The 15,219-nt window shown below is 49.1% G+C and overlaps 1 protein-coding gene across 2 annotated transcripts in view; it reads right to left on the bottom strand.

Annotated features, from left to right (window-relative positions):
• WNT3A (Wnt family member 3A) overlaps positions 1-15,219 on the bottom strand; it is a 117,791-nt gene that overhangs the window by 44,271 nt on the left and 58,301 nt on the right. For both annotated transcript variants that reach the window (XM_039524734.1, XM_039524733.1), the window contains exon 2: positions 10,213-10,454. In XM_039524734.1, coding sequence (XP_039380668.1) covers positions 10,213-10,454 — 242 coding nt within the window. The remainder of the gene's footprint in view (positions 1-10,212; positions 10,455-15,219) is intronic.

Here is a 15,219-nt window from a genome sequence, read left to right as displayed (position 1 = left end):
GACCTTTGACATTATTAGGGGTCTCAGTGACCCTAATCCAATCAGATTGATTAACTAAAGCAGAGACCCCCATAAGCTGACCCCCCTCTGTCCTCTCCTATTTAGCCCTGACCAAACAGTGGGAGAGACGTGCCGTATTTACACCACAATGGGCCCGCACTGAGAACCTGTTTCATTACAGGGCGACTTAAACTCCCATTACTCCATCAATGTATCATTCTTCAATAGTTCATTAAAAGCTGCTCCTCCACAATAACTATTAGCCATTTCTCAGTCCAGCTGGCAGGTTTAGAGCCCTGGCCAGTCTTTCGCAAGGAGGGGTAGGAGGGAGTGAAAGAAGTGGACGGACAAGGGCTCCCTTTTAACATTTAAACGAACAGGGGGCTTAAATAGTTTGAGGTAATTTACTTTTATTGAAAGAGGGAGGAGGAAACTTTTATTCTGGTTTAATTATGTGCTGAGGTCTCTGAAAGAGACAGGGACCTAATAAGATTTCTGGGTTTGCTTTTTTTTGTCCTTTGTTTTTTTTTGTCTTTTGTTCATGTTGAGTCATGTTTTTTTTGCCCCAAAGCATTTCAAATTGAATTCAAATTCACATTGCTTGGGGAGATTTAAATGAACAACATAGACTAACATAATTCAGGGATAGTCACCTTATAAATGCATAGATAGACAGATACAATCCTTAATAGAACCAGAGGAGTTAGAGATGGAAAAGACATAGGAGATTAATTAGTCCAGCCTCTGTCGCCTAGGCAGGATTGTTACAATATATTCTCCAGACTGTACCCAGTCTAGCGTTTGCTCCTTGGGAAATCAAAAGATACAACAGATTTCTGGTGGATGAGCCACACCTCTTAGCTAAAACATTGGGTGTGGCCTGTAAGAATAAAGCTGCTTTGATAACTTTAAAGCACATTTCTAGGGCAAATTCAACTTTCAGTTAAGTGACACCCAATGAATGACCTTGAAACAAATGGATTTCCGTTAGCGTCAGGAGTAGGATTTGGGTCCTAAAGACTGTTTTATGATGATAAACACTTTAATAAAGGATTCTCTTGCCACAAAAAATAGATTAAAAGGGTATAGATGTTATAGTGACTGGTGTTCCACGAATAGGATCGATCAATAGATAGGAGTGGATGGGTGAGTAATGGGGATCAGATTCATTTTTTCCCTTCCAAGCACCAGGATTTGTTTCGCAGGGTAGCTCGCACACCAAAGAGTTTGGGAGAATCTGGGCTGCTTGTTTCCAGTGGTTTGCAGAGAGAGAACCACGCGTTCTACCTATGCTGCGAGTCTTTCCCCTGAGCTGCCCATCCATTGGCACTAACAAAGAAGGCGCAAGAGACACTAAGACCAGATGGAAGGGAAAACATAGCGTAACTAACAACTTCTTAATAACACCAGATCTCCCTACCCCTGAGAAGCTTTCCCCAGCCCTGCAGCCTGGGTCAGCTAGGCAAACACCACTGCAGGAGCCAGGGGAATGCCAAAAGGTTCAGCATGAATAGACACCCAACTGTTCGGATGCCAGGGATGGGAGCACTGAATAGTGCATTTGCCCAGCGGCATGAATGCTGGCAGCTCTTGGGCCCTGCCTGGTTATCAGCTGGTGAAGTGGAGCACAGTTAGAGGCTTCCTGGCCACTACACGAGACTCTGATATGTCCAACTGGCAGCAGAGCCCAGCTGAAATTGCCTAGACACCCATGAACATCAGGCCTCGACATGATCCTGAGTATCACTGGTGATGTAACTGCCCCTCCTATGGGCCTGTCTCTGCTACAGAAACAATCAGGTTTAAAATAGGATTGTAGCTAAGCCATGTTATACTGAGGGGGTGTCACGGGGTGACTGGCCCCTTTAGGGGGAGATGGAGCCATCCACACCTGTGCCGTAATTAATTAGCTGCTTCCCAGCCTGAGGGGGTGGGACAAAGGAGGATCAGGTGGTAGCTTAACGGGCACCTTCAGGGCCGCCTGGGGGCGGGGGGGCAAGTGGGGCAATTTGCCCCAGGCCCCACAGGGGCCCCCATGAGAGTTTTTTGGGGCCCCTGGAGCGGGGTCCTTCACTCGCTCTGGGGGCCCCAGAGCTTCTTCCGCTCCAGGTCTTTCGCAGTAATTCGTCGGCGCGGGGGTCCTTCCGCTCCAGGACCCGCCGCCGAAGTACCCTGAAGACCCACAATGGGGAGGGTCCTTCCGCCCCAGGACCCGCCGCCGAAGTGCCCCGAAGACCCACGACAGGGGGGTCCTTCCGCCCCAGGATCTGCCGCCGAAGACTTGGGTCTTCGGTTGTAATTCAGCGGCGGGGGTCCCCTGCCGTGGGCCTTCAGGGCACTTCGGCGGTGGGTCCCGGAGCGGAAGGACCCCCCGCCGCCGAATTACCGCCGAAGCGGGGGCCCCCGCCGCCGAGGCCCCCAGGTCCCCTGAATCCTCTGGGTGGCCCTGGGCACCGTAGCCTTATAAAAAAGCTGAGAGAGATCAGTCTAGCAGTGGGGCCCACAGGCAGTAAGGCTTGCTCCTGTGGAAAGCTCTGAGCCAGGCTCTGCAGGAGAAGCGTAGTCCAGAGCTAGCCCAGAGCAGAGAAAGAGCCTCTTAAAGGTAGCCTGGGAATAGGGCCCATAGGGTAGCACTGAAGAGAAGCCCCAAAGAGCAGAAGAACCTTTTTGTTTGTTTGGGACTTTTTAGTTTGGAATTCTTGTTTTGTGATGTGGCCGGCTGGTTAAAACACATCTCCAGAACAGACTGAGGTGTGGCGCGCTGAGACTACCTGAGGCAGGGAATAGCTGTAGTACTACACTTGGCCAGTAGGGAGTGCGATGGGGGCAGCCACACGTCATAACAAGGGGTTTTCCTGGCATGTGTGGACACAAGGAGCTTTTTACCTATCTAAAACCCAAAAGGAATACCTACAGGAAATGGAAGGAGGGACATGTCTCCAAGGAAGTGTACATGGGAATAGCACGAGCATTTAGGGACAAAAATCAGGAAAGCCAAGGCAAAGAATGAACTACAGCTGGCAAGAAATGTTAGACGGGGTTCTTCAAATGTCAGACAAAAAGGGAAAGATCGAGGACGGTGCGGGTCCACTGCTCAGTGGAGAAGGTGAGCTGGTACCAGTAGATGATAGGAAGGCAGAGCTGCTCAGTGCCTATTTTGCTTCAGTCTTCTCACAAAAAAACAACATGTGACCGGATGATTAGCGAAGTTACCATAGACAATAAAGGGGGAGGGATGAAGATCAGGATAAGTGAAGAACACATCAGAGATCTTCTGACCAATTTGAATAAATTCAAATCAGCAGGGCTGGATACTATTCACCCGAGGGAAGGAATTAGCTGAAGAAATCTTGGAGCCACTGGCAATAATATTTACAAACTCATGGATGACAGGAGAGGTCCTGGACAACTGGAGAAAGACTAACATGGTGCCCATATTTAAAAAACGGGAAAAGGAGGAGCCAGGAAACTATAGACCAATCAGCCTGGCTTTGATACCTGGGAAGCTACTAGAGCAATGTATGAAACATTCAATTTGCAAATACCTGGAGATGAAGGGATAATCACAGGGCCATCCCTAGACCAAATGGTACCCCAAGCAAGGAGTGTCTTTGGTGCCCCCACCCCATTGGTTTCCCATCAGATTTGTCCCCTGCTGCAAACTAGATTGCAATTGAGCTTTTCACTTCCTATAATGAGCTCCTGAAGGCTTCTTCTGGGGCATCTTTATTTTCTACGGGGAAAACAAACAGTATTAGGGAGAACAAAAGTCTCTGTTCTTCAGTCTTAGAAAGTCATCCAATATTACATGTTAAGCATGGCAAAAGAAGAACCAGTATTTCTTTTATATTGTTGCACAGATAGAGGCTCGATAGATGTCTCTGGCATCTCATTAAATATGTCCTTTATTAGTCGCTACTTACACTCAAGTCTTAAAATACAAGTACTCTTTAATAATTACACAATAAAACAAGGTTCACAATACTGCATCTGGGCTCCCACTTCACTTCAGTTTGTTCTTATATCTCACTGACTGACTAGTGACGCTCCACCCCTTACATATGCACGAGGGCATGGCGGACAACATTCTAGGAGGTTCAAGGAAAATATAGTTCTCAGAAAGTCTGGAAGGTTCCACGAGATTCTACAAAGGTCCAGAACATTCTAGGATAGCGGTTCTCAAACTTTCGTACTGATGACCCTTTTCACATAGCAAGCCTCTGAGTGTGACCACCCCAATAAATTAAAAAAACACTTTTAATATATTTAACACCATTATAAATGCTGAAGGCAAAGCGGTGTCGGGGTGGAGGCTGACAGCTCATGACCCCCCCATGTAATAACTTCACGACCCCCTGAGGGGTCCTGACCCCCAGTTTGAGAACCCCTGTTCTAGGAGGTTAGTGAAAAATGAATCCACCTATGGAATACCTGAAACATGTTATTTCAGACATTCTACTTTCCCTTTTGTCACTAACAACAAAAACAACCCCCCAAGCCCAGTGCCCCCCAAGCCCGGCACCTCAGGCAGTCACCTGGGTCGCTTGCCCCTAAATCCGGCCCTGGGTAATCACTAACAGTCAGCTTGGATTTACCAAGAACAAATGATGCCAACAGGGTAACTGATTTGGTGGAAATGGGGGGAATGTGGTGGACATAATTAAGGCTACGAGTTCGTCACGGAAGTCATGGATTTGGTGACTTTCCGGGACCTCTGTGTCTTCTGCAACGGCCAGTGCGGCTGGCTTGGGGGACGCCTGAGCAGCTCGGACAGCTCTAGGGCCAGCCCCACTGGCTGCTGCTGGGGCAGTCTCGGGCCACCGCCCCCTGCCCCAGCAGCAGCAGGAGTTTGGGTGTTGTGGGAGGGGGCTCAGAGCTGGGGGTTGGGGTGCAGGAGGAGGTGAGGGCTCTGGGCGGCGCTTACCCTTCCTCAGCTCCTAGCTCTACATGCTGCCTCCAACCGTAGGCACCGCCCCTGCAGCTCCCATTGGCTGCAATTCCTGGCCAATGGGAGCTGCGAGAGGGACACGTCACTGCTTCCGGGGAGACCCCTCAAGGTAAGCGCCACCCAGAGCCCTCGAGGAGCCGGGTAGGGAGCCTGCCAGCCCCACCAACCTTGCTCCTCCCCCGCACCAGTGGGGGTCCCAGGCCGCACACCACCTCCCGCCCCCAACATCAGCGGGGGTCCTGATCTGCTCCCTCTGAGCACCTGTGGCACCCCCTGGACTGCCCCCCCCAAGCACCCACGGCACCCCCAGGCTGTCCTCCCCACCAGAAGATTTAGTCAGGGGTATATAGTACAAGTCATGGACATGTCATGGGCCATGAATTTTTGTTTGCTGCCCGTGATCTGTCCATGACTTTTACTAAAAATACCCATGACTAAAACATAGCCTTAGACATCATATACCTGGACCTCGGCAAGGCTTCCGATACAGTCCCACATGGCACTTCGATAAAACTGGAGAAATGCGGGCTCAGCAGAACTACCATTAAGTGGATACATACTTGGTTAAACAACCACAAACAAAGAGTATTAATGGAACGATGGTGGATTGGAGGGAGGTGTCAAGTGCTGTTCCACAGGGATCTGTTGCGGGTCCGGTGTTGTTTAACATCTTTATTAATTACCTGGATGTAGGTATAGAGAGCACACTGATCAAGTTTGCAGATGACACAAATTGGGGGTTGCCAATACTTTGGAGGACAGAGCTAAAATCCAGCGGGCTCTTGATAGACTGGAGAACTGGGCTGTAGACAACAAAATGAAATTCAACAGACAAACTTAAGATGCTACACTTAGGGAAGGAAAATCAAATGCACAAGTACAGAATGAGGGAAAACTGGCTTGGCAGCAGCACTGCTGGGAAGGATTTGGGAGTTGCGGTGCACCACAGTTTCAACATGAGTCAGCAATGAGCCGCTGTTGTAAAAAGAGCAAATGCAATTTTAGCTTGCATTTACCTGCAAGTCAAGGGAAGCGATAGTACCACTCTACTCAGTGCTGGCTAGGCCTCAGCTGGAGTACTGTGTCCAGTTTTGGTCACCGATATATGGAAAGAATGTAGAGAAACTGGAAAGGAGCCAGAGATGAGTGACAAAGATGATCAAAGGGATGGAATGCAAGCCATACGAGCAAAGGCTGAAGGAACTGGGCATGTTTAGTTTGGAAAAGAGGAGATTAAGGGGGGACATGATACCAGTCTTCAGATACTTGAAAGGCTGCTATAAAAAAGATGGAGAAAAGTTGTTCCTCTTTTGCCACAGAGGGCAGAACAAGAGGCGATGGGTTCAAACTACAGCATAGCAGATTTAGATTAAATCTCAGGAAAAACTTCCTAATGGTAAGAACAGAAAGACAATGGAACAGACGCCTCATTAGGCCGTGGAAGCTCCTTCACTGGAGATTTTCAAAAGGAGGCTGGACAGCCATTGGTCTAGGGTGGTTTAGACACAACAAATCCTGCGCCTTGGCAGGGGGTTAGACTAGGTGACCCTTGTGGTCCATGATTCTAGAGCATCCCCCTCCTCACATACACCACGAGAAAAGTTCCTGTTTTATACTGTGGCTCTATCAGTGTCAAAACACGGCGGCCTCACATGACCACAGTCCGGCAAGATTTTGACACCGCTGAGTCAGAGTCAGATCCTAGCCCTGAATTCGTGATGAGACCAAAGCGGGGAGTGTGGCATGAATACTGAACTAGTTTCAATTAGATTCCAGCCTAGAGAGCATTTCTTCAGGGAAAATCAGAAAATAAAAACCAACAACAAAACCCAACCAAAACAACCCTTCTTAGTAAGAAAAACTGAGATCCAGATCCCCACTGGTGAAAATGGGAATAGCTCCCATGACTTCAGTGGAGAAGTGCTGATTTACACCAGCCGAGGACCTGGCCCCACTGACCGCAATGGTGCAATGCTGATTTACACCAGCCGAGGAACTGGCCCCACTGTCCGCAATGCTGATTTACACCAGCCGAGAATCTGGCCGCAATGGGAAGCTGAAGTTGGCTTCTAGGTTTCTTGGCTTTTAATCTGTGAACTCCAGCACTTTTCTTTTTTCCTTTTGGTAGTAGCTCAAGTATGTTCCTCCCCTCGGGGATCTGCACAAGAATGTGGCTGAGCTGTTCTCCTCCCCCCCCCACCCGTTCCTCCCCCTCCCCGCCCCCGCCTCCTGCAGTAGGTGAAGCCGAACTGAAGGATGGTTAGATTCTCCCTCGAGGAACAACATTCTTCAGTTATGAAATCGTCCCAGCCTCTTTTCCCCTAGCCGAGCCTGGCTACTGCACGACGGCAGGATCCGGGCCCCATCCTGGCACACACACTCCGCCTGACTGCAGTGGGTGCTGCAGGGGCAGGGCATGGGCTTCCTTCACGCTAGCATATAACCACAGGCATCTCAGAAGGCCGTGTGGGGTGGCAGAGCCCTGTGTCTGAGGTATGTCTACACTGCAATCAGAGATGGGACTGGATCTAGCTTGGCTCTAGCTAGCTCCAATAACAATGGCAGCACAGGCCCACCTGGGACCCTGGGTGTGTACTCAGGTGGCCAGCCTATGCTGCCATGCAGGCCAATTGAGAAGAAGTCTGGGGCCTTCGTATATCCTGTTTCCTGGGGCCCCTCCAATTTCATCCCCATTTCATGCCTTGTTATTGATGTTTTGAGGGGGACTCCCTGAGCTTGGGCCCTGGTACAATTGTCCCCCTGTTTCCCCCTTTTCACTCTTCTCATCAGCCCTGCTGCCATGGCTCCGCTGGTATTGTTATTGGAGCTCGCTAGATGAAAGCTAGCTTGGGTATGTCTACACGGGCTGCAATCACACATCGGACTGCAGTGTAGACGTACCCTGAGAACCGGAGGCATTCCACGTGCCGTTTATGAAGGTATCAGGAATTAGGGAGGTCTGGTATGATGAAGGACTGGACGAGAATTTAGTAAACCTGAGTTCGGTTCCCAGACGCCTTGAGGGACCTTGGGCAAGTCACTTAGGTCTTGTCCACACTAGAAAGTTCAACCCCCCCAGCATGACTGACATTAGATCAGTATAAAGGTGCTCTCTACCAGCATAGCTATTCCTGTAGGGGAAGGGGCATTACTATTCTGATATGAGTCACCTTTATAAGTTCATCCACTCTAGGGATTTTGCCAGTGTAACTAGTTTGATAAAAATCATTCCTCCAACCAACGTAACTTTACAGGTAAAAAATATATAGACTAGACCTTAATACATATGTGCCCCAGTTTTCCATCTGTAACCTGGGATAATAGCACTTCCTTTGGCTTTCTTTTCCATGTGTGTGTACAATGCTTGCCACAAGAAAGCCCTTATTTTGGTTGGTGTCTCTAGATACTAATATATGAATGTAATGTGAGAAGAGCTCTGTGTAAACTCGAAATCTTGTCTCTTTCACCAATGGAAGCTGGCTCAATCTAAGATATTACCTTGTCTCTCTCCAATCAATAATGATACAGACATTACTTTCAGTATATTGCTGTGATGCACTCCGGGAATTTTATAAAGTTCACCACGACAGGATCCAAAGCTCCTCTGAATTACACAGTAGGATAAAAACAATATCCCGCCCCAACACCTTCTGATCGCAAGTAACAGTGGATCTTGGCCTGAGGTGAACTAATGAGCTCAACCATATAAACAGACTTTAGAATGGTCTCCCTGAAATGTATCCTAGAGGTTGCCTTGCACTGCTGACATGAGGTCAACTGGTGTTGCTCTGGCTTTCAGACAAGCTAATTTCAGGGGGAGGAGTGTCGGTCCTTTTGGGAACCTGTCACAGTGTCTTTAATTGCACACTGAAAGGATTACTTCCAGGTCTGTACTGCTGCTATCCTGAAGGCACAGCAGACTTTGTTGGATATTCCTATACAGCAGGGAGTCCAGCTTCATTATCTCCGGGGAGGTCAAATGAAAAACAAGCTTGCCTTTCAGCTGAACTTATTCATGCTAATCTAAAATTAAGGGCCTGATCCTGTTCCCACTGAAATCAGTGGGAGCCAGACTGGGCCCTAAAAGCCAGGATGCAAAGCAGAATAAAACAGTTGCTTTTGCTCCAAAAGAGGCGTCTAACATATGGGACAAGGCCCTGATCCAGCTCCCATTCAAGTCAATGGAAAGACTTCCAATGGGAGTTGGATCCAAATCTATTTAGCCAGGCAGGCCCCCAGGATCTATCCCCAGGCACCTTATCTATCTATCTATGAATCTATCTAGTGCCCAACACCAAAATCTAGAAACTAAAAGCACAATCAGTTCTGAAAGGGGAACCCATTAATCCTGGGCAGTTAGCTGACTCCCCCTTTGATATCATTGATGATGGTGTTAAATAAGATCATCCCTAACAATCAATGCCACAAGGAAGGGCCCACCGGGGGGAGAGGGGGAGAGGGGCAATTTGCCCTAGGCCCCGGGTCCCGCAGGGGCCCCCACGAGAACATAGTATTCTATAGCATTGCAACTTTTTTTTATGGAAGGGGCCCCCAAAATTGCTTTGCCCCAGGCGCCCGGAATCCTCTGGGCGGCCCTGCCACAAGGCTCAGTCCGATGCCACCCAACTGCTCAATATCAATGCCGTGTATCTGCGTACAGCCCTTCGGTGGGGTTTCAGCCTGCCTGACAGCATGCCAGGCCGAGCCAGCCTGCAATCACTGACACTCCCAGACCATCCGATGTGGCGTGAAATGACGTTTGGTTGGAATGGAATCCAAAGGGCCAGCTCTACCAATGGAAACAGCTGCTGCATTAACAATCCAAGCCTATGGGAGGAGACTAGATGATTCAGGGCCTCGGAAATGCCAGCTCTCTAGGTCACCTGTTCAACTCCAGCCCCGGGTGGGCAGTAAGTGAAAATTGTTACCACTTGAGGAGTGTTTGGTAGCCTGTATGAAAGAGTTGGGAGGTCACAGTCCTCTTCCCAGTGGGCCCACTGCTGTTGGCCATCTCATCGGAGAGGCCCAGGGCTAAACAGGTGTTGGGACTGAACTAGCCTCTTTGCTCTAATGATGGCCTCTCTACATCAGGCTGGAAGTGCGTAGGTGGGGTGCTCGGTGGCGAAAGCCTGCGTGGTACTTTATACCAGCCCCAAAGAAAAGGTCACGACAAATGATACCAACTACAAGATGGGTTTCAATGTCTATTTGCTGCTCATAGTCCACATGCATCAGCATTGCTTGCCTTATAGCTCAGCACTCACCTTTATCTAGCACAGGCCCAAATATGGCCAAGCTGTCATTGACGGTGGTGCAATTCCACCTCCTCCCACGGAACTGGTGCTGGCACTCCTGGATCCCGATCTTGACCCCCTCCGCCACGCTGGGCATGATCTCCACATAGTTCCGACAGAAGCGCAGCTGCTTCGGGACCAGCCCTGGGATGCTGCCGCAGAGGATGGGCTGAGTCCCCAGGGAGGAATACTGGTGACCGATGGCCAAGGACCTAGAAGAGAAAACACAGTCGTTTTCAGGCTGACTCCGATCCTTGTGCTGCTTGTTACCAGTCACAGCTATGGGGACAGAAACACTTTCAGTTCCTCAGCCCACTCTGCCCTCCAATAAATGTCCCAGCTCCTGATCCCTCCTCACAGAGAATGGAGTCATCTACCTCTTTAATCCCCAATGAAGAGCCCCACCATACCTCCTTCCCTGAACTAGGTCTTGTCTGTATGGGGACACTCAGGAAAACTAAAGTGGATTAGTTAAACTGCATTAAAGCCCTATGTGGACACACTTATTCAGAATTAAAGTGACCTGAATTAAGGCCTGGTCTACAGAAAACAAGGGATGGTTTGCAGAATATCCAGACATCATTCAAAATAGATGGGTAGATAGAGAGATGAGTAGACATACAGCTAGTTAAATAGATTTAAATATGCTCTTACGAGTGCTCCTAACAACCACCTAGAATAGATTATTACAACTGAAAGGATTTTTTAAGTCAAATTTCCTTTTTGCCTTTGATTTAGTTTCTTGGTTCTGCCCTGAACGTGAAACTATGCTGGTCAGTTTCTCTTTTTGTTTAAACACATCTTGGCTACCGGGTTTTCATTCAGGACTAGCTTGTTGTGTTTGGGCCACCTCCGTGGCAGAAAAAGTTTGTCTGTTTTTAAAAAAAAGGTTATTTGCACTGAAATTGTAAAAAAAAATGACAATAATTTTATCGATGCCGATGGGGATAACTGCACTGCTCTACCTCCCAGAGGTGTTGTGAGTATAAATGCATTACGGAGGGTGAGGTGCTCAGAGACTGTGGTAATGGGGCCATGTTTCACCTAAAATCGATTCTTTTCTTAACTAGGATAAAAGGTGAGTTAGAAGGTATCACAGGCGGGCTGGCCTTTTTAAAGGGCAATTGGCCCAGCCTCACCAATGCCTCCCAGCTGAGGCCTGAGGAGCCCCGGGTCCTTAGAAAGGCCAGTAGGAGCTCAGCAGAGCTGGTGAAGTGCAGTGAGCAGAGAGGATTCTGTAGTAGGCTCTGGGTCAGGGCAAGGACCCGGAGACAGGGCCGGCTCCAGACCCCAGCGCGCCAAGCAGGCGCTTGGGCCGGCATTTGGCCGGCAGGGCGGCAGGCGGCTCCGGCGGACCTTCCGCAGTCATGCCTGTGGAGGGTCCGCTGGTACCGTGGCTTCGGGGGACCTCCCGCAGGCATGACTGCAGAGGGTTCGCTGGTCCCGCGGCTCGGGTGGACCTCCCGCAGGCATGCCTGCGGATGCTCCACCGGAGCCACGGGACCAGCGGAACCTCCGCAGGCACGTCTGCAAGAGGTCCCCCGGAGCCGCGGGACCGGCAACCGCCAGAGCGCACCCCGCGACGCGCCGCCCTGCTTGGGGCGGCGGGATTCCTAGAGCCGCCCCTGCCCGGAGATGCTGAGAGAGGTGAGGAAAAGCCTCTGGGAACTGCAGCTTACGATGGGCAGGAGAACTACTTTATTTTGACATTTTCCCCCCAAATTTCTGTTGAACCAATAAATTGTGTGCTGAGGCAAGGCCCTGGCCTGGGACTGACCCTTTCTGCGCTGTGGAGAAAGCCTGACAATTGACAGAAGGCGTTAGATAACATGTGCTAAACCTCCCATCTGGCTCCAACTCAATCAGCTAGCACATGTTAAAGCCTACACGGCCTTGTGTTAGACTAGAGGTGTTAGCGCATGTGAGCTAACATGTCCCAACAACACATCCCTAAATCCTAGTCAAGACAAACCTTTGGGGACTAATTTATAGATTCCAAGGTCAGAAGAGACCATTGTGATCACCTCCTCTGGCCTGCCGTATAACCACAGGCCATAGACCTCCCCCAAAACGACTCCTAGAGTGGATCCTTTGGAAAACCATCTGATTGGGCTTTAAAAATGGTCAGTGGTAGGGGATCCACCATGACCCTGGATCCTCAAATGTATTTAGGCACCTCACTCCCACTGAAGTGGGCATTAAGCGTTTCAATACCTTTGAGGAGCTGGTCCTAAAGACTCCATCCAATATCCACTGACGTCCATGCGAGCCCTTCCTCTGACTGCAAGGGGCATTGGCTCAGAGGCACCAACTTTCTATTTCCCCAGGGGTGCTTGATCCCTGCTCCACCCCAGGTTCCGCCCCACCTCTTCCTGCACCCACTCCGCCCCGTCCCACCTCTTCCTGCCTTCTCTTCACTCCCACCCCAACTCTTCCCATCCCATTCCGCCCGGTCTCCCGAGCATGCCCCGCCCTCATTCCGCCTCTTCCTGCCCCCACGCCTCTCAGCACCTCCTGCGTGCCACTGAAAAGCTGATCACCGGCGGGTGGGAGGGGCTGGGGAGTAGGGGGAGGAGCTGATTGGCAGGGCCCACCAGCAGGTGGGAGGGTCTGGGGAGCAGGGGGAGGAGCTGATTGGCGAGGCTGCTGGTAGGTGCTAAGCACTCACTATTTTTTTTCCGAGGGTGCTCCAGCAGAGCACCCACAGAGCTGGCGCTTATGCATTGGCTGAAGCCCTAAGGGTCTCATCCAGCTACTATTGAAGTCAATGGCAAAGTTCCCATTGACTTCAATGGTTCAGGGCCAACCCCCAAGGGGCTTCATCCCATTCCTATTGTAAGTCACTGGAGGCTTTCCATGTATTTGAATGGGAGCTACATCAGGTCTGAAGAGCCCAATCCTGTCTAGTTAGACTCATGCTAATAATCCTAGCTAGCTCATGCCAGCCCCCACATTTTGAACCCGCTGGGACTAGTGAGAGTAAGGGACTAGCCATAGGAATAAGAGTTTGCCAGGTCATGCCCTTGATACTGCTGCTGGAAAGATCAGCTACGGTACGAATCCTGGTAGAAATCATTCTAAATGAAAATATATTTGCTTTTCACACAGCTCCTTCCTTAATATGTAAAGAGACATCCATGCCTTTCTCTGGCTATGTGGCAGCCACAGAAGGCAGCTTTCAGCAGCTGTGAGCAGCATCACCATGTCCCCGAGGTGTCATCAGCCGCTAAGATGGTATAATGTAAACTCGGTATTTCACTGGTGAACTGGGCAGTCACTTGACCTCCAGCTGGAGAATTGTGGGGCAGATTCTCTTAACTTTCTGTCCATCGTGCACATTTCAGTAAAGCTCCCTTAAACTGTTATCTTCCTAAATCACTTCAAGACTCTGAAGCACAATTGCTCCAATCACAGCACTTTCCATCAGCCTCTGTCTAATGTGTCTAATATTTAAACAAAACCACTTGATCTCTGTCTACAAAAAGTTCACCTGCTTCTGCCACACAGAAGCACCAGGTTCTTTCAGTGTCACATCCTTTTATTTGTTGTCTTTGGCCATATGGAGTTAGCAATGTGCCAAGCTCAGAAACAAGCAAACCAACAAAAATGTTGAGAAATGTTTGGATAAACCCCTGAAGTTCAGACACTCGCGTCAAGGTTTCCCAAAGCTTTTGAGGTCTGCTAGCTCCCAACACCCATCCTTCTCACTGTTCCCAGCACCAGCTCCCTTCTTCTCCATCCTCAACTCCTTCTCCTTGTCCTGATCCCAAGCAGGCCTTCTACATTTTGGCAATGTTGAGAATATAGTGGGTAGGGGGAGACGCTTTCCAAGTTTGGTGTTTTCTCTTGGTTAGGATGTGTGGTGTTCAGTAAATCCTTCAGTGCCCTCTGGGATCTAGCCACCCATTGTCTCCAAATCTCCTGCATTTCAGGGCTTCCCAGAACATGTTGCCAACTCTCCTCTTCCCTCTTGTCACTAGAAATTACTAGAACTTGAGAGATTTGTAAATGTTGAACCTCAGAACAGGTTCTGCTCAAATTTGGGGTGGGGAGAAGATTTGAGAGGTTTTTCTTCAAACTAGTTTGCCCATCCCCACCCTTAATTTAAGAGAAGCCTGGAATATCCATTCCTGTGAGCAGTCTAAACAAAGACAATACAATACTATTCTGCATTTTCACAACCAATATTCTTAGTTTATCTTTAACCTTTACCTACCCTAAAGTGTATAATTCAATCCATAATGACCATTTTTCTTTGCAAATACACCACCCTTCTTACTCAAATCAACTGAATCTGCACCTCCAAGCAGTGAGTGGTTGATTTAAATGCTCAATCCCCATCTCTATCCACCACATCAGACACCATTTTCAGAGTTCTGCTTCTAGGATCAAATTGCTCCAGAAAAAGAGAGTTCTGTCTATGCTACAGAACTTATGAGCTGCTCATCACTATAAAATTAAGTCAACTTAGCTACGTCGTGTGAAAAAGTCACTCACCTGAGAGATGTAGTTAAGCCCTGGTGTAGATACTATGAGATCAATGGAAGAATTCTTCCATCAACCTAGCTTCTGCCTCTTGAAGAGGTAGATTTACTTCTGCCACTGTAGTAAGTGTCTACACTACAGCACCGAAGCTGTGCCACTGTAGCATTTCTAATGTAGACATGCCCTTTGCTGGCATAGCTCAACTCATCAGAGGGTCAATGCAGCAACTTTCAGAGTCACCAACTTCCTGCTAGAGCATTCCAAAGTTCTTGCCAAACCAATAACAGCTTGTAGAGGGAAATACACCCTATCACTGCCCGCTTAGCACATATCACCATGAACTCTTTGTATTGTCTATTTGCCATTCATGACCAAGAGCGCCTTCACTGGCTCCAACCATTACTAAGATACCCTCACTGGAAGTCCCTGGGAGCCACCAGCCATTAGCAAAATAGTTGCCTTTATAAAATATTATACAGCCACGGTTAAATT

This window comes from Mauremys reevesii, linkage group 2, assembly GCF_016161935.1.
Source record: "Mauremys reevesii isolate NIE-2019 linkage group 2, ASM1616193v1, whole genome shotgun sequence".
Taxonomy (NCBI): Eukaryota; Metazoa; Chordata; order Testudines; family Geoemydidae; genus Mauremys; species Mauremys reevesii.
The sequence above is the reverse complement of the archived record's forward strand: the minus strand, read 5'-3'. Positions and strand labels throughout refer to the sequence as shown.